General features: G+C 39.2%; 2 protein-coding genes across 4 annotated transcripts; one reads left to right on the top strand and one right to left on the bottom strand.

The window, feature by feature from the left end:
• The first annotated feature begins 1,434 nt into the window (after nucleotides 1–1,434).
• Nucleotides 1,435–3,855, top strand: spx (spexin hormone). Its single transcript, XM_040026628.1, has 6 exons — nucleotides 1,435–1,812; nucleotides 2,265–2,348; nucleotides 2,494–2,551; nucleotides 2,678–2,740; nucleotides 3,087–3,173; nucleotides 3,741–3,855. The coding sequence occupies exons 1-6, from the start codon at nucleotides 1,807–1,809 to the stop codon at nucleotides 3,803–3,805; spliced, it is 363 nt and encodes a 120-aa protein (XP_039882562.1). The 5' UTR covers nucleotides 1,435–1,806; the 3' UTR covers nucleotides 3,806–3,855.
• A 947-nt stretch (nucleotides 3,856–4,802) lies between these two features.
• gys2 (glycogen synthase 2) lies at nucleotides 4,803–20,088 on the bottom strand. 3 transcript variants are annotated; one of them, XR_005695074.1, is made up of 18 exons: nucleotides 19,327–20,088; nucleotides 16,550–16,731; nucleotides 15,597–15,788; nucleotides 15,275–15,460; nucleotides 13,497–13,641; nucleotides 12,968–13,085; nucleotides 12,743–12,863; nucleotides 12,553–12,659; nucleotides 10,512–10,571; nucleotides 10,336–10,414; nucleotides 8,567–8,680; nucleotides 8,194–8,320; nucleotides 7,992–8,087; nucleotides 7,728–7,891; nucleotides 7,113–7,193; nucleotides 5,845–5,942; nucleotides 5,486–5,534; nucleotides 5,252–5,363 (listed from the first exon to the last, which is right to left on the bottom strand). XR_005695074.1 is itself a non-coding variant. In XM_040026455.1 (16 exons), the coding sequence occupies exons 1-16, from the start codon at nucleotides 19,448–19,450 to the stop codon at nucleotides 5,145–5,147; spliced, it is 2,115 nt and encodes a 704-aa protein (XP_039882389.1). In that variant the 5' UTR covers nucleotides 19,451–20,088; the 3' UTR covers nucleotides 4,803–5,144. The 3 variants fall into 3 exon arrangements, 1 of the variants encoding a protein (XP_039882389.1); XR_005695073.1 differs by lacking the exon at nucleotides 5,486–5,534 and having other exon boundaries at nucleotides 5,248–5,363; nucleotides 19,327–20,087; XM_040026455.1 differs by lacking the exons at nucleotides 5,486–5,534; nucleotides 5,845–5,942 and having other exon boundaries at nucleotides 4,803–5,363.
• Nucleotides 20,089–20,592: the final 504 nt, after the last annotated feature.

The following is a 20,592-nucleotide window of genomic DNA, read 5'->3' as shown; positions in this document are numbered from 1 at the left end:
TTTATTTTTAAAATGTCTACTAATAGTAACATTAAAATATGAGCAGTTTAGAAAAGAAAGAATTCAAAATGATGAGTACTAATGTCAAGATAAAAGCAACACTCCTGTACATCACAAGGTAAATGCAGTGTCAAATGAACACCAGTAAAACCAAAAACAACAAGGACAAACAAGGAACAAAAGAAAAGAATAGCCCTTTATTGTTATTGTACATGTACAACGAAATTCTGGGTGTCCACACCAACTGTGCTGAAACAAAATAGAAATAGTAGACAGCAGGAAGAAATATAAAACAGGAGAAATAAATACAATCAAGTGGGATATAAAGTATACAAAACAAGAGAATGTATCCAAAAATGAGAGAGAGAATAGGCCCACATTACAAAACAAGATGCAAAATGCTTGGAAGTGGTGCAAAGAGAAGACTGAATAGAGTGGCCTGTGTGTGATTGGCCTGAGTGATGGGGGCTACTCAAACCATGGCTCAGATTGGTGAGGTGGGTGGGGTAGTGTTGTTGTTGAATGGACCAGAGGAAGAAGCTGTTTGTGAGTCTGGCTGACTTGAGGAGCCGACCACACCACTGCTGTGTCATCTGCAAACTTCACTATGGGGTTATTGCTGAAATTGGCTTTGCAGTCATGTGTGAGCAGGGTTTAGAGAAATGAGCTGAGGACTCAGCCCTGAGGGGAGCCAGTGTTGTAGATAAAGGATGGATAAACATGTGATGGTGTTGATCCTAACAGATTGAGGTGTGTTAGTATTGAGTTTTTGCAGTATCATCCTTAACTCTGCTGATATCCCACTGAAAGATGAGTCATCCAGGGCCCATTTTCTGGGAAAATCATCACCTGCACCAACTCTCTGTGGCTTTGGAGTTTGCCCATTCTCTGACCCAGGCTAAGGAGATGCTCCAAGCCCTGTTCATCACCTCCACATTCCCAATTCCTCCACCTCGCAGCAGTAGCAGCAGGAAATCCTTTCCACATCACAGTAGCAGTGGACAAGCCTTCCCACGTTGCAGCAGCAGCAGTGACCCAACTCCTTGAGTCCCTCCTCGTTCACATCACCGCCACAGCTAAATCTCACCTCCTGCAGTTCTCGGCCCAACCATTCTTATGGATTTAACCACCATCCTTCTGATCAGCAGATGACCTGCTGAGCTACAGCCACCCCATGAGTGTAACCGTATTAAAAAATGCACACAAATGCTTGGTGGCATCTTTGAGTAACCAGCTACAATGTGGGAAATAGGGCAGTTAGTGATATTCTTCTATTACTGACAGTGAACATCACTCATTCACTCCTGTAGGCTGTGGACTGTTCCTTTCATTAGTGGATATGTTGCCTTTTGATTCATTAAATGAACTCACATCTCTCCGTATACTGCTCCAGTAAGCAAGGTGCAAACATTAAAAATTACCACAGAGGAGAATATTGCTGTTGTTATGAACGTCCAGGGTGCTCCACATTTCATATTAATGGCCTGCAGCTCCGACTAATTTTGAAAAACCACCCTGGGGAGCAGGAGTGTTTAGAGAAGCTTGATTCAATTCACAGGTATTTTACAACAGACTTCAGCTGTCTGTGAAAGGAACTGGATCGATTAGTGGCACAATTCATTCACTCTCCTAACCGCCCCCTTTCCATCAAACTTGCATGACCTATTGCTGGCAGCATCTTGACGGAGCATAGAAGGTTCACAGAGGATATAAGTAGAGGCAGAGGAAACACCACCAGCAGCTACCCTGAACCTTCTACTCTCTCATTGTCTCTGCAGGCGCCAGGCTTACAGGACCTGTGATACCATGAAGGTAGGTGGAAGGCATGAAACGTTTGCAGTATTTTGGTGGAAGGAATTTATTTATTTATTTTTCTTTTAAAACAGGTTTCATTGGAAAAGATTTTTTTAAATATCTGGACTTTTTCCATCCTCAAAAAAGTGAAATGCATTCTTTTTTGAAAATGTCATTTAGGAAAATGTTATCTTAACTAAACATTTTAATATCTCACTTTCTAAAAGATGAATCAATCAGCAATATCAAAGTAATTTTGGAGATGTCCTCACTAAAAGTTCACTTTTTTCTTTGTATTCACAGATATATTGCATATACACGTTTTTCACTGAGGCTTCACAGTTACGGAGTTAATTATTAAAAGATTTCTTCAAGTGAATATAAAGGCACATATCTGAGTGAGTCGGTCTGTGAGGAAGATGAAGGATGCTGATGACATCATGATTTGATCATTTCTTTTTTACCGACAGGGTTTGAAGACTGTCACAATAGCGTATGTACTCACACTTTTATTACTGGCAACATTTATCTCCCAGTCACGGAGCACGCCAAAGGTACGGCTGGTTTGATTTAATTTTTTTCCCCTGTTGAACTGCTTTGTCACAAGATTACCAAAACAATTATTCATATTCTGACAGTATTCTAAAGTCATAAAAATACCTCCAGCTTTGAGCTTCAAATACTATTTCTTCTATAAAGGGCTCATTCCAGCGAAGAAACTGGACCCCGCAGGCTATGCTGTACCTCAAGGGCACCCGTATGTATCTAGCTACTGACATAATAGGAACAGGGTGACGATAAACATTTACTGTCACCATTTATCTATTTATTTAGTTAGTTATGTAAATAAACCATAAAGTTGTTTTTAAAAACATTTTTTCAGAGGGAAGAAGGTTCATCTCAGAGGACCGAAAAGAAGGAGATGTCTACGACACTCTTCACCTAGGTACAATAAAGTATCCTGTAAAATGTAATAACAAATGAATAATCTAAAAAAAAATGTAAAGAACCTTTAGTCATCCTTGGTGGTAACCATAACTAATTTGAAAGCAAAATAGCCTCTTGAAAAAAATAAATGGTTTTTGATATGTGTGTGGGGGGGGGGAAACATTTTGATTGCACAGGGCTTATGGTAAACACTGATGGTGACTTAGACCTCACAGAGTTAACTTTCATTATTTAAAAGAAAGACAAAAATAAACTTTCCATGTTTATACACAGTAAGTGGTTTTCATGGCGGACCTTGACCTGCAATCACCTTCAGGACTGTGTTGTGTTTTCTTGATTGTCAGAGACTCGTAGTCACAACACAGAGAAGCTGACTGTGGACCAGGCTGCTACTGTTCTGCTTAATTTCCTACAGCAAGCTAGAGAGGGAGGTGAGAGCAGAATCTGGACCTATGGGTTCTATATACACGTTTTTCAAATGTATGTTTTTCATGCTTTGAGCATCACAAGATGCCATGATGGCCACTTCAGCTGTTTTTGAGAGAAGGTAGATATTTCTAGAGCTGACTGGGTAACTCATATACTGTAAACTGGCATAGTGCAACTCCGACCAAATATACAAAAAAAAAAAAAAGATTAACAGTCCTTTAATATCTCTGTGAGAAAACAGATGATTTAGGTGTTAGAGTTCAAGTTGTGGGAACTATGGTAGTTGTCAGCATGGCTGTGTCATTGAAGTTTTATGAAGGGCTTTTGCGACACAAATTTGCCTTTATGCCCCAATAAAGAAAAGAGGTTGAATTTTTTTTTTTTTTTTTTTAAATTTGTTCCAGTTCGAATAAACTTCAGATTGTAGTGAAAAGGCAATAATAGAAGGAGAAAAAAAAAAAAAAAAAATAGATTTCAAATCTTGTGGCATTTAGTTCAAAATGTGTGTTTTGTTCTTCTTTTTGCTCAATTTCAATTCCATACTTTCTTTTACCGTTCCTCTCTTCTAGCTGATGAAAACGCAGATGAGGTGTATATCCAGGAGCTACCAGTGTGGAAGAGGGAATATTTCTAATGTTTGTATCATTGCCAGACAACCTCTGATTTGTTCTGTGTGTGGGGGAAAAGGAAGCTGTAAATATAAATTCTCTAAATATGAAATGTGATGTTTTAATAAAAAGAGTTTAATTGAAACTGTTTGGGGCAAATTTTCTACTTTTGTGGTCAGTGTTATTTTTCAGGTATATAATCAATCCCTGTAAAACAAAAAAATCAAGAAGCTCCAGATTTCAAAAATATGAATCAAGAATTTAAACAAAACTGAAATTAGGTTACTTGGAAATTCAAGGAAAGATGAAAACATGATGATAAATAATAAAATAGAGTACATCAGAATTTTTGCAATATTAGACCACAAGATTACCTTGGAAAACTCAAAACATATACAAACCATTTCAGTCCAGAGTGAAGCAAAGCATCTTTTGAATCAAATCACGTCATGTAGCTCGTTCCCTTATATTGCCATATTTAAACTACTGTGTAGAGGTGTGTGGTAACACCAAAGTGCACTGTAAAAATTGTGTACTTTTAAAAAAAAAAAAAAAAAAAAAAAAGGCAATAAGTAGTCGTTAGATTTTGCCCATCACTTTCTTCTTTAAACGTGAAGTGGTAGTTGCATCATCCTAGTGATTCCAAATGTCACTTGTGCAACAAGTCCAATCACAAAAAGTCAGTGAATACTGAGACGCATAGTTTACAGATGTAACCAAATTCTTGCAAAGTCAAATGCTGCAGACCTTCCAACCTCAACTTTTCAGCCTTCAGATTAGCTCAGTGGTCCCTTTGTTCAGTGTAAAGTCCACATCTGTGTTATACTTCCTGTTTTACTTTGACAGTCCCTCGTCTCATGTCATCGTTTTTGGTTTTGCTTTCTCTAATCTGAAAAATAGTCTTCTAAAATTAAAAGGCTACAGTGTCAAATTCATTGCTTATTCTAAATTGCTCCTAAAGCGCAACCCTCTACTATCGCTTCATGCAAACAGACAAACGAATGGAAAGCCTGTGACAGACACTTTGTTCTACTCAAGTTTATTTTAAATAACTGTAATGTTCAGTTAGCATTTTCAGACTCTGCTTGACTAAAGTTATTTTGGCGAGCTAGCATTTGAAGACAGATGATAAACTTAGATTTAACCTTTCTACAAACTTTATAAAAAGTTTGTTATGCAGGGTGGACTTTATTGCCTGGCAGCAGAATAAGTGTAACAATTGTTAACAAAAGGTGATGATGTGGGGGGGTTGTCATTACTGTGGTGTAGACTGCGGGGCTAACCAGGCAGTGATTTCCCCCCCCCCGCACACATTTGTCTGTCGAGTCCATCCAACTGTAAAGGCCATAGCTACTCTGGAGCATTTCAGTTTCTTGACTCTCCTGGTTGCTGCTTCTTCCCCTCTGGCACAGCATTGAGCACAAATGGAGATTTGATATTCATCCGGTCCCTCTCGGCCTCCTCATCTTCATCATAGGGTTCATCATCGTCATCCTCAACATCACTGTGGTGGGGCGTGGAATGGATAGAGGCAGAAGGAGAGGGTGGAACCGAGTAGGGCCGGGGATACCGGAAACCCTCCGTCTGTGGAGACAAATGAGCCCAGTCACTGTAAGTCAGTGATTCCTAAACAGATCTGTGAATTTTGCTACACTAATCTAAAGTTGAAGTAGATCGTTAATTATGATTAGTGTGTGAACTCTTACCAGTTGAGTAGAGGAGCCTAAAGTAAAAAAAGGAAGCTGGCAGGCTGGCCTAGAACCATGAAATGCTCATTTTTATCTGATAATCGCTTAGAAACATTGGATTTAAAAAAGCACTCTTAAATACTTAGAAAATTCTTGTTACAGCAGTTGACTTCATCAAGAAAAGAAAAACAAACAACAACAAAATGTATATAGTTGTAGTATTTCAGACTCCCAGTTTGCAGCCAGTCACAGAACTAACCTTCCTAATCTGTTTATTCAGTCTGTTGGCATCACCAGCTCCACCCTGCTCTCCACAAGAAACTGACAGAAATTCTCCAGAAGTATCTCAGCTCCCTTAGGAAATAGAGGATGCTCACCCCCTTCTTGTATACAGCCTCTGTGTTGGTCTTCCAATTCAGCCTTTTAATGTAGAAGTATCTGGATGTCAACTCCTGCACCACAGCGGCATCTTGTCCTACGATAGACACGGGACGTGTAGCCACCATCTTCGTTTAGATATCCATCACCTTTCTGGTCTTTTCCACATTCAGAAGCAGAGGATTTCTCTGCTCCACAAAATGATCCACCAGTCCTGTGTACTCCTCTTGTTCCCAACATATCCAATCACTACAAAAATCAGTATTTCTGTCGATGTCATGAGCCAGATTTTTACGTCTGATTTTAAGTGGGATGTGTACAAGGACAACAAGAATGGACGCAGCAAGTTCCCCTTGGAGTTGCTGTATTGAACATTAGACAAACTATCTCACATACTGCAGTTTGTCAGTTAGACTGTGATACATGAGATCCTGAGATGTTTACTAACATTTCCTGTATGTCTCTCTTAATCTGACTGAATTGTGTTAAATTTGATAAATAAAACAAGATGACCCTCAGCAAGCATCTAGATGGAAGCAAGGCTTATGTAGAGACCAAATATAAGAGTCGACAATGCAATCAATCTACCTGCCACAATCTGAAGAGGGTCAAGTGATGTTTTCATGGACCATAACAAGTCTCTCAGACTTTGTCACATGTGATGTGAGGGCCGCTGATCATTAGGATCCAATGGCATCAACTTGTTTGGTACAAGAACCACACAGAATTTAGTAACGCCAGTACATTTCTCATGCTTTCAATTAGGTTGTAAATGTAACCCAGGATCACAGCTAGCTAGCAAAGGTCCTAGCCTCATGAGAACTGAGGGGAAAGGAAGAATTTAAAAAAAAAAAAAAAAAAAAAAAAAAAAGAAGTTTCTTTCCGTTTAACATTTTTTTGTCATTTCCTGCCTCTTTGGGCAAAAAGAGGCCAGCCAAACACACGAGAAAGGCCAGGATGTCCTCTGAGCACATCAGGACTTATTAGGGTAGCTCAAATAAGTCAAAAGATATAGGGGAAAAAAAGTCCATTACAGAGGACAAATGATTAGGCTGGGTCTCAGGAGGACAGAGAGGGTCCTGACCAAGGTTTTTAGGGTAACTTAAGTTGTAAGGCCAATATTAAATCAAAAGGGGATCAGACATAATCCCCACAAACAGTAAACTCTTTAAATCACTTCACAAAGCTCTACTTTCTCCTCAACACTTACTCTACATAAAGTTTTGTGCACAACTATGATCAAAATTCCTTGTAAAGGATTCCTTACCTTCAGAGGGGCCATGGGATCCATCTTGAACTTCTCTGGGAAAGCTCTACTAAGGGCCAGGTGACGTGCATGTATGTAGAACTGTCAAACAAGCCAGAAATACATTAAGAACTGAACAAACATTTCAATGAAAGATTTGCAATGTGGGCGTCTGAACTACCACCTCTAATAAATCTTGACCATAAGAATACATCCTTCAGTAACAACGAAAGTAGTCTTAAAGTGCATGCTTTGTTCTACATATGGACCAATTATGAAATCTTGTATGCTTGTTTTGCAATCATCTTGGAGGTCAGCACGTTATCCTGTTAAAGTAGAGGGTGAACTATATAGCAGATCAATACATGGCACATTGTACCACAGTTCACAGGAACCACAGCATGGTAGCCCTATATTTGACTTGTGTAAGTGGAATAGCCTAGCACAACCAAAGTTGGCAGCTTGCTGTTCACTGTTGTATACCTGTATCTGGTAAACAGCAAAAGCAGTAATAAAATTGATTATTTGTTGGCTGAACCAGAATATAGTTCAGTAGTAGACTCCTGTTTTCTCTGATTGTGTCCTGTTCTGACTATAACCAAGTAACTATTCAGGGCTTCAGAATCAGAAACCGACCCGTCCCAGGTATCTCCAGTCCAGAAGGTCAGACAGCCTCTCAGTTCGGTTGCGCTGGATGATACGCTGCCGCCGAGACTGCTGGCAGAAACTGAACATGAACTGAGTTAGCTGGTTGCAGGACTCCTCAGCAGAACGGAAGCGTCGGTCCACTATATAGATACCTGACAGAGAGGAGGAGGGGGGAAAGAACATAATCCATAAGGATGAACACACATAATTCACAGTGTTTGTGCACCCATGAGTGTGAATGCACTCACGCACCATATGCAGCAGGGTCCGACACGTGCTCCTCCATGAAGCAACCAAAACCTGACAAATTGGTGGTCACACTAGGAATGCCCATTACAGTACACTCACCTGGAGAACAGAAGACAGAAGCCCTAAACAACATGCACAGGGGAAGTATAAAGCATTTGTGTAGAAACATTTATGCCTGGCTACAACATGAGGATGGTCAGTCTACCAGGTGTGTAGCCCCATGGTTCATAGTAGGAAGGGAACACTCCAAGGTTACAACCACGGACAAAATCCTCGTAGTCCATTGGCAGCAGAGGACTAGTCGAGGACAAGAACTCCGGGTGGAAAACAACCTGAGAGGGTGACACACAGATAAGAGTTGCCCATGTCCTTATTTGGCAGCATAGCACAAATTAAAACATAAAAGTTAAGCCAGTTTGTTTGTTTTTAATAACTACAAGTCAATAGATTAAAGACCAACTGTGTAGTCACAGTAGATCTCTCCACATTTTAGATATATATTTTAAAAATTAATATCTATCTCCATCAATAGAGAGATCTTATCACACCTGACATGGCTGACATAATGTTTTGTTTACCTTGACACGGTCGTTCCTGGAGTTGAAGAGGCCAACACGTCTGATGTTGGACAGGATGGGATCTGCTGAGTCGTCCAGCATGTTGTGAGTGGTTACTGGAGGGAGGCTGTGCCTCTGCAAGCCAAGAGGTTAAAGTATGCGATTAGGATAGATAAACATAAAAAGTGAGGAATTCAATTGACCCCTGAGTGATTTTAAAAAGTGCCTGGTGACCAGGCCCTTAGGCAATGGGGTCCAGTCAGATGCAGCCCAAAGAAGCTATACTGGCTTCCCTCCAGTAGGTCCACCACCTGCAGGTTACGGTTAGAAGGCGCTATAGGCATTGGGTACATTGTGTGACAGGCGATGTTCAAAGGCAAAGGCTCTACAGGAGGGCGGTGGTCCAGTCTCCAGATACCAGGGCTGGCTATTAGGAAATGGAACATCAATTCTCTGGTGGAATTGAAGCCTGAGCTTGTGAGAGGTTGAGAGATATCAACTAGATGTAGTCAAGATCTGGAACCATCCTTGGCAGGAGCTGGACTCTGTTCTAGTCCAGAGCTGCCCTAAGATGTTAGGAGGAATCTGGTATCAGGCATCGAAACCAGAGGAGAAGATACGGACCCATCATCTCATCATGTGGAATGTGAGATTTCTTCACAGTAACGTGGATGAATTGGTGGCCCTGGCATCAGTGGGCATCTTATCCGTCCAATTAACCACACTAACACCAAAAAGTAAGACAGTCCATGTTTATCTGCATCTAATTCAGGCTGACCAAGGAGAGCAGAAATAAGATAAGGGGGGGGGGGGGGGGGGGTCTGGCCGTGTTTGTGAATGATAAGTGTCCAGAGTTACACCATCTAACTATCAAAAAGACACTGCAGTAAGGACATTGAGCTGGTAAGCTAGTAGAATGAGGCCGTATTATCTACTGTGGGAGTGTACATATGTTATCGTGATAACATGTCTTCCTTCTCTCTCCCCAACCTGTCACAGCAGATGGCCCCGCCCCTCTCTGAGCCTGGTTCTGCCGGAGGTTTCTTCCTGTTAAAAGGGAGTTTTTCCTTCCCACTGTCGCCAAAGTGCTTGCTCATAGGGGGTCATATGATTGTTGGGTTTTACTCTGCATGTATTATTGTAGGGTCTACCTTACAGCAACTGTTGTTGTGATTTGGTGCTGTATGAACTTCAATTGAAGATTGAATAACTGCATGTGCCGCACTCTCTGCTAATACTGCGACAGCCTGCGATGTTATCCACACTGTTAACAGCAGACTACAAAAGGACCCACAAATTAAATGAACAGAGCAAGATGACAATTAAAAAAAAATAAAATTGTATTAAGTTATATGAAATTCAAAATAAAATATTCCAGCATAGCTTTAACATTTGAGTCAAAATGAAAGTTATATCTTTAATGTTGTTGAAATAAGTTATCCTGAAATTTTTATGTGCCTAAATGTAATAGTGGCGCAACCATAAACATGGCCCTTTATGTAGTAAAAAGGTCGTTTCTGGCTGGTTGAAAAGATCCCAATTTCCACATTATTTTACAGATATTAAAATTTTCTTATCAAGAGTGTCACCTTAGGTGTAAAGATTTCAGCTGAACAGTTTGTCTTGGGAAACAATACACTGGTACAATTTACTGATATTAATCTTTCTAGGTCATTATCATCAATAAGGACTAATGGTAGTCAGTTACTTGAAAGAGGGGGAGTAGAATTAAAGATTAGGTTATACACACACACACACACACACACACACACACACACACACACACACACCTGTGTGGCGTAGATGGCTCTCTTCATAATGGTGAAGTCATCTCGGTCCAAAATGTTGTTGAGATCAGGGATCTGCCCTCTAATGAAAGAAGACATACATACATCATCATTGATCTGCAAATTTACACAACACTTTGATATCAACATCAAATACCTCAGCAAGTAGAAATACTTACTTTAACAGAGCATCATACAGCTTTTTACCAAATTTCTCCTTAACAGCATGAGCTGTATCCCTGTTAAAAGCAAAGGAAATCTATCACCACTGCAGTTGTTAGTTTGAAGCACCAACAGTAACAGAAAATCATTATTATTTAGAGTTTGAGTCATTCCTACTATTCGGTGCCATTTCAGTCTGATCACTCTTCATCAAAAAATACAAAATTTTGAATTATTTTAACATTTCATCTAAAAGAGGGATTTTCAACCTATAAGAAAAATGTATTGGTCCAGCTAAGGATATTATATTATAATATTTTTTAAAATCAAAGTCTTTACCCATGACGTGCCAAATGTCCACCCTGTTACAGGACATTCAATTTTCTATTAATAACTGTTTTGAATACACAGTTATAGTAATATTTACATTTTCTAAAAGCTACAATGTCCCTTTTTAAAATCTGCAAGGAAATTTCATGTTACAGTGCATAGCAATAACAGGGGTGACGGTAACAGGGGGGAGATTTTATGCTAAACTTAGCCATTACTACTAGTATGATGAACAACAAGCTAGTACATGGTGACCACTAAGAACCATTTTTAACATGTTTATTAGCCATATTATAAAAATTACAAAAAAAAAAAAATTGTTTCCACTATTAATAAGCGTAACAGGTTGGACGTGTTATGCTTTGCCACATTACAAAATCTTGCTAAAACATTGAAAAAAGGGTTGATTAAAGAGTGGTACTTACTCGTCTTCTTCTTGAAAGTTTTCCCTCCAAAATATGTTACATCCGGGAGTGTCATGTGACTAAAAGAATAATCAGGTGATGTGTTCTATGGAATTCTTATCAGAGTAACAGGGGTGACAGTTGATTCAGGGACACAACATTTTTTAAAGATTTTAAGTATTAAACATGCATTAATAATAAAAAAGAACATTTGATGAGGAACATTATAAATAAGCCAATCCAGAAATGATGAAAAATCTAGATTTTTTTTTTTTTTTTTTAAGTTATATTTGTAACTGAAGTCGAGCAAGCATGACTGGGGACATAGTACTTTAGTGACTTGTGCTAAAATAAAAGTAATTTACTTTTAATGTATTTATCCTGTGTATATATCAATGTGTTCTATGGTAGAGGGGGGTTAAACATACAAGAAAATGGTTTAGAAATAAGCATTAGACAAGTTTTACACTAAATATACCATATTATGTCATTAGGACTCAAATGGCACCGAATAGTAAGAATGACCCGTTTAAGAGTTAAAGCAGGGAAGGAGTAAAGTTCCTAAGTTGCATTTTTGCTGAACCATGCCCACCTTGGCAACCACTCATGAGGAAGTACACATTTTTTAAATCAATGTTGGATAATGACGAGTCTTTCAGTACAGCTTCCTAATGGAGGTAAACACTTTGTTCAGGCTGCAGTTAAATCAGGTTTGTGTTTCAAATCAGATCAATACCAGGCTGTCTCAAACTGTCTGCTATTTACAAGTGAAGATTGGATTTGTCTGATGTGTCGTGGCTGCCCAGAAAGGTCGATAAGCCCAAGCTTGAAGCAATAAATGTTGTGCAGGTGATCACCACAAACAGGTGGCGAACAGCTACACGAGAAGTTCAGGGAACTTGAGCATCAGTAGCGCCTAAAAATAAATTCTCCTAACAACACTCCTTTGTCTCATTTATTAGTGCACTTTCTTCCTTATTACCTGTTGACATACAGCCTCTGCTTTTGCATGGCAACAACAACACAGCAGAGACAACTTAGAAGGCCCTGCAATTCCCAGGCTCCATTTCAGATTTCATTCATGTGCCGTTCTTTATAGCCTTCTTCTAAATTGGGAGGCAGATGCACTACAACCTCTGGGATTTACAATTTTGCCAAAAACTGCAGCTCCCCAAGTGATCAGTGAGGGAGAAAAATCCCAACAGATTTCCAGATTCCCCCCCCCGGGTATTGTTCATCACATTTAGAGTATATAATGAAAAAAAATGGATGTACTGTACAGAATTATTTAATTGCTACAAGTAATCAGCAAAGCAGGACGTACCAAAGCTGTTTACGTACTGCCTGCCCCTTCAGTGACTCCACATTGAAGTTGTTAGTTTTCGCTGGCATGATGAAGAAAACTACGACCGTCACATCGTTTCGGTGGACCTGCAGAGACGGTGACGATGGGTTTCCATTAGATGTGTACAACACAACACTACCAAAAAGGCACAAAACAAACACGGCCTCACCCGCAGCAGATAGTTCAGTCTGGACAGTGATTCAAGGAAAATATCTGCTCCCTTGTTTGAGAACTCATAGCGCCCAGCAATGAAGAAGATGAGGGTTTTATCCAAGTTGAAGTCCAGGTGACTACCAAGATAATAAAGATTAATAAAATGAAATTGTCGATTCATTTTATGAAGTACAACAAACTTCGAGAGCTGCCAGGACTACTTTTTAATAAAGCAACAAACCCATAGAAGTGTCCCCTGATAAACTCCTGGATTTGGGCCTTGTTGGTGGAGTGCAGGTTTTGAAACTCGTGCATGGCTGAGAACTTCTTCACATTCAGCCCATTTGGGGTGACCACATCTGTACCAACAAAGGAAAAGATGGTTTTATTCATTTTCCGTTGACAGTGGTATCAAAATTACTTTGTGTTTAGCTTCAAAATTTTATTTCAAACTTGAAGGTATTTTTGCCATCAATCCCTGGAATACAGTTGTGTTCCAAGTTCAGAGCCCCCCCCCCCCCAGATGTGATGAATTATCCAATTTTTCAAATTGTGTGACTGTGTGAACATCATACAGAAACTGATTACTTCAAGTTACTGTTGCTAGTTATCGCTACAAATGAGTCAATCATGATATGCATTTATCTACAGGACTGTAGTGTGATTTGTAAAAACATTTCTTGCATGACTGTGTTGCATGGATCGTCAGAAAACCAATAGACAACGTAAAACTACGTTCTTGTGGAGATAGTATAGTGAAAAATTTCCACCTGGTTTCCTGTGCAGCATGTGGTTGGCCTCCACAGCAGTGATCTGAGAGACTGTCGTGAAGACGTGAGCACAGTGAACTGCTGCTCTCTCTAAGCAGTATCGGTGGTAGATCTGCCTCTCACCAGCCTCCTTGTCAATGTTAAACTGCCACACACAATTTTTAAAAACAGAAAAAAAACAAAAACATTCATTTTACTTTAGGGGACGAAACATGTTTAATTATCAAGCATTTTTTTAAACCTGCCCAGAGCAGCAGAATATTTTTCTGAATGCCTTTTTTTACCAAATATATTTGCTGTAACAAGAGGAGCCTACAGAGGGTCTACTTTCCTCATGGGAATGTTTTTGTTGCAATTATTTAAAAAAAGAAAATATTATTCATATTATCGTTTGTGGATATAATACTGGGGTGGACAGAGGGTGAAGACTAGGCAAAAGACAGGAGAAGTGGAAGAATAGAAGGGACAAAAAAAAAAAAAAAAAAAAAAAAAAAAAAAAAGAAAGAGGGAGAGATAGATGCAAACAGACGTGCTTCCTCTGTAACAAAGTACACTAACGATACAACACCTAAAAGACAAAACAGAGGGAGGTACACAAACAAATATAGAGTTATGCTGTGTGTGGATGCGAGCGTGCATACATGTTTAAATGAGCAAGAGAGGACACGAGTGTCCGAGTATGAGAGTTTGTCATGAAACATACTGGGAAAATGAGGATGAGACTGCACCAGTTTAGTTCACCGCATCCTCATTAATCCTACAAAGCAAGATCTCGACTACCCTCGTGGGACCACAAAACGTTTTGGTTATAACAGCATGTATAATTATCAATTTCAGGCATAGTTGAGCATAAACAAGAGCATAATAAAATATTGCATTTCATTTATTCAATTAAATGAATAAAAAAATCTCTTTTAAAGTTCATTTACAGTTTGTAAGTCTGGAAATGATCCTGCTTTGTTTTACCACATTGGCTGCATTTTCTGACTCTCAGTTAACAAGATTCCATCGACAGAATAAGTGATGGTCCTAAGAATCATCTGTCAATTATCCATTCGGTCAAGGAGTAACCTTTAGCTCCACATTGACCTTTAGCTTGTGTGGCCAATTACAAACATTGCATTGACATCTCCAAATGTAGCTCAACATTACTAATGATGCTCTAAGTAGTCCTAAAAGAGCTAAACCTTTAAATATGAGCATAAATCTTATGGCTGGTCATTGTAGGCAGAGAGGCGCGAGTGTGAGTTGCACGCGTATTTTGTGATGGACGTGGGGTGTCAGGAGACAGACTCTTAAGAACTTTGCTTTTTGTTCTGTTTTCATAGGTACACTGCAATAGGCCTCAGCATGCTGTGGGCTTCTCTTCTTCGCTCACTTTTTGCATTTCATATTGTAGTGTAAAGGCCGTGCAATATGAAATAAAAGCGATTACTATTGTGATTTGATAATATAAATAACATGCCTACTGTAGTGCCCCTATGTTTACAAACACTGATGTTTTTCCCCTTCTATTAGGGTCAAAAGGATTTAAGTACTACCCAATTCAACTATCTGAAATTGATTTATAATTAATCTAATATGCACATTGTAGGCAACATATCAGCCGTAAAGATCAAGCTCTGATTCACAATAAAACATTGACAAATTTTCCTGCCTGTATTATTAACTAGAGTCATAAGAAGGGAATGGCTTGGTGTCCATGACAGTTATAGGCCAACTACAAACAGTGTTACTATGTGTCTGTTTGCTGTAAGGCAGTTCTCTTGTTCTCTCACCTTGTCCAGGTTGTTGTAAAAGTCAGTGTTCCCAGCACAAAGGTATCTTCCCAGCAGGGTGGCATGTGTTGTGAATACTGTCGCCATGGGAATTTTGCGTGAGCGAGAGAGAATAAGTCCAGGACCTGCCTGCCATTCATGGAAGTGACTGATGACATTAGGTTTGTCTCCAAGGTGGTCTGTCAACTAAAAACACAAAAGAAAGCTGCCATGTTTACTTATGCCAACCATCTCAGTGATGCATATTGAGATTTATTTATTTTCATAAATCCAAAACTCAGCATAGGAGCTAACAAGACAATTAGGTTCACTTATAATGCACCTCTTTGAAGAACCATGCAATAAGGGAGCCCAAAATGAGCGAGTCATTGGCTTCTCGGTCATGGAAGGGCAGACCAATGTTGCAGGTGTCCCAAAGGTCCCCTTTCCAGCGGTCCAGGTTCCAGGCTGCTGAGCCTATGTCAAACAGGATTACGTAGGGGCTGCCCTCAATCAGCCAGCGACCAAAATGAACCTGCATTAAAAACAAGTTCAGCTTTATTAGGGACACTTTCAGATTTAAGTGCCTCTGTGCTTCTATCCCAGGATATGCATTCAGTTTCATGGCAACAGTTTTAGCCTGAGGTTAGCCTAACCCTAACCCTACTTAGGGCGTAGGCGGTATGAAGATTCTGGTTATATCCACTTTGCTAAGAGAAATTTTGGATGCATGCATTTGAAGTATAAAGTGATCACTATATTGTGTTGTTTTTTTGCATGACAGCAATATACAGCCAAGTTGTGTTCTTACAAACACATTTTCTATCTGCTCTTAAAGTTAGACAATATAACTTAGGGATCATTTTAAACATCTCCAAGGAGCCTTGCAGCTTTAGTATAGCTTTTTACTAAAGTCATGCTAATTGTTATTTCCTTAAGAAATGTATTCTGACAGTCTGATCTGCAACTGCCTCATCAGCATATGTGCACCCTCTAGTGGTCAAACACGCATTTGGCATCTGAGCCTCCTGCGTAAATACCATTCAGTGACCATCCTCATCCAGCAATCACAATGCAATCACATCATTCCCATCATACACAGCGTACATCCAGGGAAGCCCAAACTGTATGACAGCGATATTCATCATTTCACAATGATGAATAACTAATTTCATGGGTGAGAACCCCCAGACCCACTAGTCCCCTTTATGGTTAAGCAAATTGTATGCCTGTCAACTCAGTAGGTTTTGGTGTGTCAACTGGTACACAGATAATCTTTCCTCTCCCATCCCTCACCTGGCAGCCGTTGTGGATGAGGGCATCCATGGCCTTCCTGATGGCAGGATTTGGTGGCTCACAGCTCTCCACCTGAGTCTTGAAGTTGTGCTCGAAGTACGGCCCCATCATGTAGTAGTTGTCTCCCCATTCATCCACAGTGATCTTAGCCTTGGTCTGGATGACTGTGTAGATTCCCCCAACTATAGTGACACACAGGGCAAGTGAAAAGACCTGAAGTCACTGCAAAAGGTTTCAAACTTTTGACTTGACTTTTAAAAATTCTTGTAAAAAGTCCAATAGGAACCAGTCTGTATGTTCACAGACTCCTAACACATTACTACAGTAATCTGTGGAGGGGGAAAAAGAAAAAGAAAAAAGAAAAAAAAGACTGTCAGTGTTTGAAAGAAAAAAGGGTAAAAACTTTTAACTGTTGCAAGCCAATAGTGCTACAATTTGCCACTTTTCCTAACCCGCCTGGTTAAGAAATGGCGTTAAAGATCGCCGTTTAATTAGTCAGAAAAAAGGGGGTGGGGTGGGGGGCGCCTTCAACGCCCCTTCTGAGTGGCGGAAAAAAAGGCAGTTTTCCCGGTCTTTGAACGCCGCTTTTTTCTGCCACCCACAAAAACTGCGTTCATTGCGCAGCTACGTGACGTAAAAAGCGAGCTGTCGGAGTCAACGCCATTTTTACGTTAATTCTTAATCCAGTTATTTATTTTGAACTTTAACTATTTGATGCAGAACACCTGATTATTCTGTAAATAGTTTTAAATGGTTATATAAAAACGCCTGAGGCCTTGCTACATTTTTAGGAAAGTAGTTCCAAATAACTTTATTTGCAAAACTTGTGCATAATTTCTTTTACATTTACAATTTCGTTTGCTTTTCAAGTTATGAAAATGATTTGTTAAACATGTTTGTAGTTTTTGCAGTTAAAAGAAGAAAAAAAAAGAGAGAAGTGTAACTTTTCCTAACATATTATTTGTGTGTTGATTTTAGAAGTAATACAGTACGTCAAAATGAAAATTAAAAAAAAACCCAAATCAAACAAGGAGTGCTGACAAGAATTATTTTAAACAAGGCAAGGTAAACAGTTTTAAAATGTGAAATATACAAGGTAAAATCAAAAGTATTGAAAAAATGGCCAATTAAACCCCAGAGGGTTAAGTTTCTGAGTATCATTGGGGTGAATTTGCTGGAATGTCAACTGAAAGACTGAAAACTGTTTCGAGTGCTTTCTGACTTGCTAATGCCCTCTCTGCAGAATAACTGATTTCAAATTGCTCAAGAAGCAGCCTTATAACCGGTTACAGACTGATGGGCAACAAAAATTGCTTCCTCATAATTTTGATTTCCATCTTCATTGGCATTAGGTGAACAGACACCTGAATGATAATTAAACTACTGCTACTTCTATAGCTGTTCACATTTCCAGATCAGTTAATCAAATGCATTTAGTAGCAGCAACTGGCTGCTTTTCAGTCTCCTAATTCCTATGGAAGTAGGAAAGATGTTCCTAGTTTTTCTATACAGTGTTTTTGCTTTACTTTTGTTAAATAACCTCTTATTATGTGCTGAGACATAATCCAGATTGTCATTTAAAAATCCACAAAAATGGAAAGAAAGAGACAAAACATACCTACATACATTATCATCAGCTGTTCAGTCATTTAGTCAAACACTAAATCACTGAAAATAGTCAGGGGCCATCAATTGCTTTAACAGATCTTTTATACAAACCCATTTTGACCAGGAGCTGATATTGCACTGGTGCCATTTGTAGCAGACACAAAATTTCTGGTTTGCAGGGGTCAAAGCACATGTGGTAATGTTTTTCAGTCTCACTAGGCAGCATAAAGACAAATACTGATATTATCACCAAAACATTCAGTGGAGAATGACGTCTGAGCTGCATCAGAGAGCAGGGATCATATAAACAGTAAAGCCAGAGAAAACAGCAGAGTGCCTGATAACCTCTGAACCTTAATGTTCAAATTAATATTTACATTTTTAGATTCATTAATTTGAAATTAAAGGTAATTAAACACAACATAAAACAATGTGCTATTGTCACATCTTTAAAAAAAAAAAAAAAAAAAAAAAGTTGCAGTTTCCATATCCAACTTCAATCCAAACTGCCAGTAAGAGTGAATAAACAGGCAGCAGAAATCTTCACTATGCATAAAATGTTCTCAGCGATTCGAGGCAAAAGCCACAATTAGTACTGTAACACGACACCTGCTGTCCACATGCAAACCAATTCACTATTCAGTCATTTTATCTTTTTTGTGTTTAGGACACTACATGAGCATCAGCTTAATGTTTAACTCTTCAGAGGGAGCACACTCAGTGCAATATTTGCTCTTCAAGGGGCAAAGAGTGACTCTTTCATAAAATATTACTAATATTAACAGACAGAGGGGTTTTTTTTTTAAACAGGAAATTGTCACATGGCATGTATTAGAGATACAAATTAAAGTGATGTTTAAACTGAAATACTGATACTTTAAAGATACACATTTGTTACTGTTCATTATGGTTTCAGAAGATTTTTTTAATTCCTTTGATTCATAGATATTTATACATTCTGTATATTGTTTTTCTAGCCACAAGAGTCATTAAAAAAACAAAACAAAACAAAAAACAAACAAATATATACACACGCACACTGAAATATATTGACTCAAACACATTAATATGAGCTAACTGATTCAAATGAAATAAATACTACAATGATACATCCAGTGTTTTACTGTAGAAAATGGAAACATAAGTAATACAGTTCTGATGAAACTGACCTTTGTTGGTGACCTCCCAGGATACTTCGAAGAGCAGCAGGTCCTCCACAGGCAGCTCGTCCTCCTCCCAGGCCGGCAGCACCCCGGTCAGGGATGTCATGGAAAGCGAACGGGACAGAGGCATCTTACAGTTTCTGGGGGTCCAACAAACGTCACTGTTGGGAAGAAGCTCCGCTTAATCTGAATGTAGGACCTTCGAACCTGTTGTGGCTAGAGGCCAGAAAGAGCTTTCCTCTCCGAAGGCAAAGATGAGACTTATTAAAAAAAAAAAAAAAAAAAAACGTCACGAGGGCAAAGCACTTCCACCCCGCCTACCTTCCATAATCATGTCAGGGTGAAAGGTTTGGTTTTGGGGTTGTGTGTGATAAAAACAAACTGCAGCTGTGTGCTCAGTCTTACTATTTATTTATTTATCTCTCTGAGGAGTGAAGGCCTAAAGTGATCAATCCGCTTTAGGCTGACTCCATGTTAGCTTAAAAGTGTTGTTTTTAGAGCAGATACTAAAAAACACCTTTACATTCCACTCAATACAACCAAATAAGGATTCTACAAACTACTGAACATCTACAGGGAAATTTCCTTGCTTACGCAAAAAACAGAATAAGGCCTGTTTTCGCCCCTTAGTAGTGTCAAACTCCAGAAAAGTCAGATATTATATCAGCGGAAGCTGTTCACTCCTGAGTCAACTATATTAGCTAGCATGCACATGTGCTCCATGAGGAACCACCCTGCTGCTGTTTAACAAGGCAGAGTTGATTAGCAAAGGTGCAGCAGCTTGTGCCAATCTGACACTTCTCTCCTTAAACCTTACCAAAAAAAACTCACCCCAACTACTTTTATCTAATTAAGACTATTTTTGTAATAGTTTGTACTAAGGAATAATTTTGTAATCTGAATTTCTAAAACCAATAAAAGCAAAAATCAAAATTTGCAAAATAATTTGTATCTAACTGAGACTCTTTGCAGGCCTCAATGAGCTCTTACACTGGCTGACTGATTTATGTAGCTCTTTTTTCATCTTTGTGACCAGTCAAAGTGCTTTAGTCTACCAGCCACATTTAACCATACAGCTATGCGGATTTCCTGGTGAGAACATACCCCTAGGCAGCAGCAGTTTTTGATATGGGCAACATGGGCGGTTGCCCAGGGCAGCATCATGGCATCTGCAAAAAAAAAAAAAAAAAAAGTTGCTCGCCCCTCTATTTGCAAGGTGCGCCTGCTGCTTACAGGAGGAGAGGGGCGGGCCGGCTGGAGCGGCATCTAATG

The sequence above is a fragment of the Simochromis diagramma genome, unplaced genomic scaffold (assembly GCF_900408965.1).
Source record: "Simochromis diagramma unplaced genomic scaffold, fSimDia1.1 OVJJ01000746.1, whole genome shotgun sequence".
Classification (NCBI taxonomy): domain Eukaryota; kingdom Metazoa; phylum Chordata; class Actinopteri; order Cichliformes; family Cichlidae; genus Simochromis; species Simochromis diagramma.
The sequence above is the reverse complement of the archived record's forward strand: the minus strand, read 5'-3'. Positions and strand labels throughout refer to the sequence as shown.

Bases quoted from the DNA above. Each gene is read 5' to 3' on its own strand.
- spx (XM_040026628.1), top strand. The intron at 2,552-2,677 runs GTATGTATCTAG...ACATTTTTTCAG, and splicing joins GCTGTACCTCAAGGGCACCC to AGGGAAGAAGGTTCATCTCA. The intron at 3,174-3,740 runs GTGAGAGCAGAA...CCTCTCTTCTAG, and splicing joins ACAGCAAGCTAGAGAGGGAG to CTGATGAAAACGCAGATGAG.
- gys2 (XM_040026455.1), bottom strand. From the start codon at position 19,450: ATGCCTCTGTCCCGTTCGCTTTCCATGACATCCCTGACCGGGGTGCTG. The intron at 15,461-15,596 runs GTGCATTATAAG...TTGTGTTTTTAG, and splicing joins TTGCATGGTTCTTCAAAGAG to TTGACAGACCACCTTGGAGA. The intron at 13,642-15,274 runs GTGAGAGAACAA...TGTGTGTGGCAG, and splicing joins TTTACAACAACCTGGACAAG to TTTAACATTGACAAGGAGGC.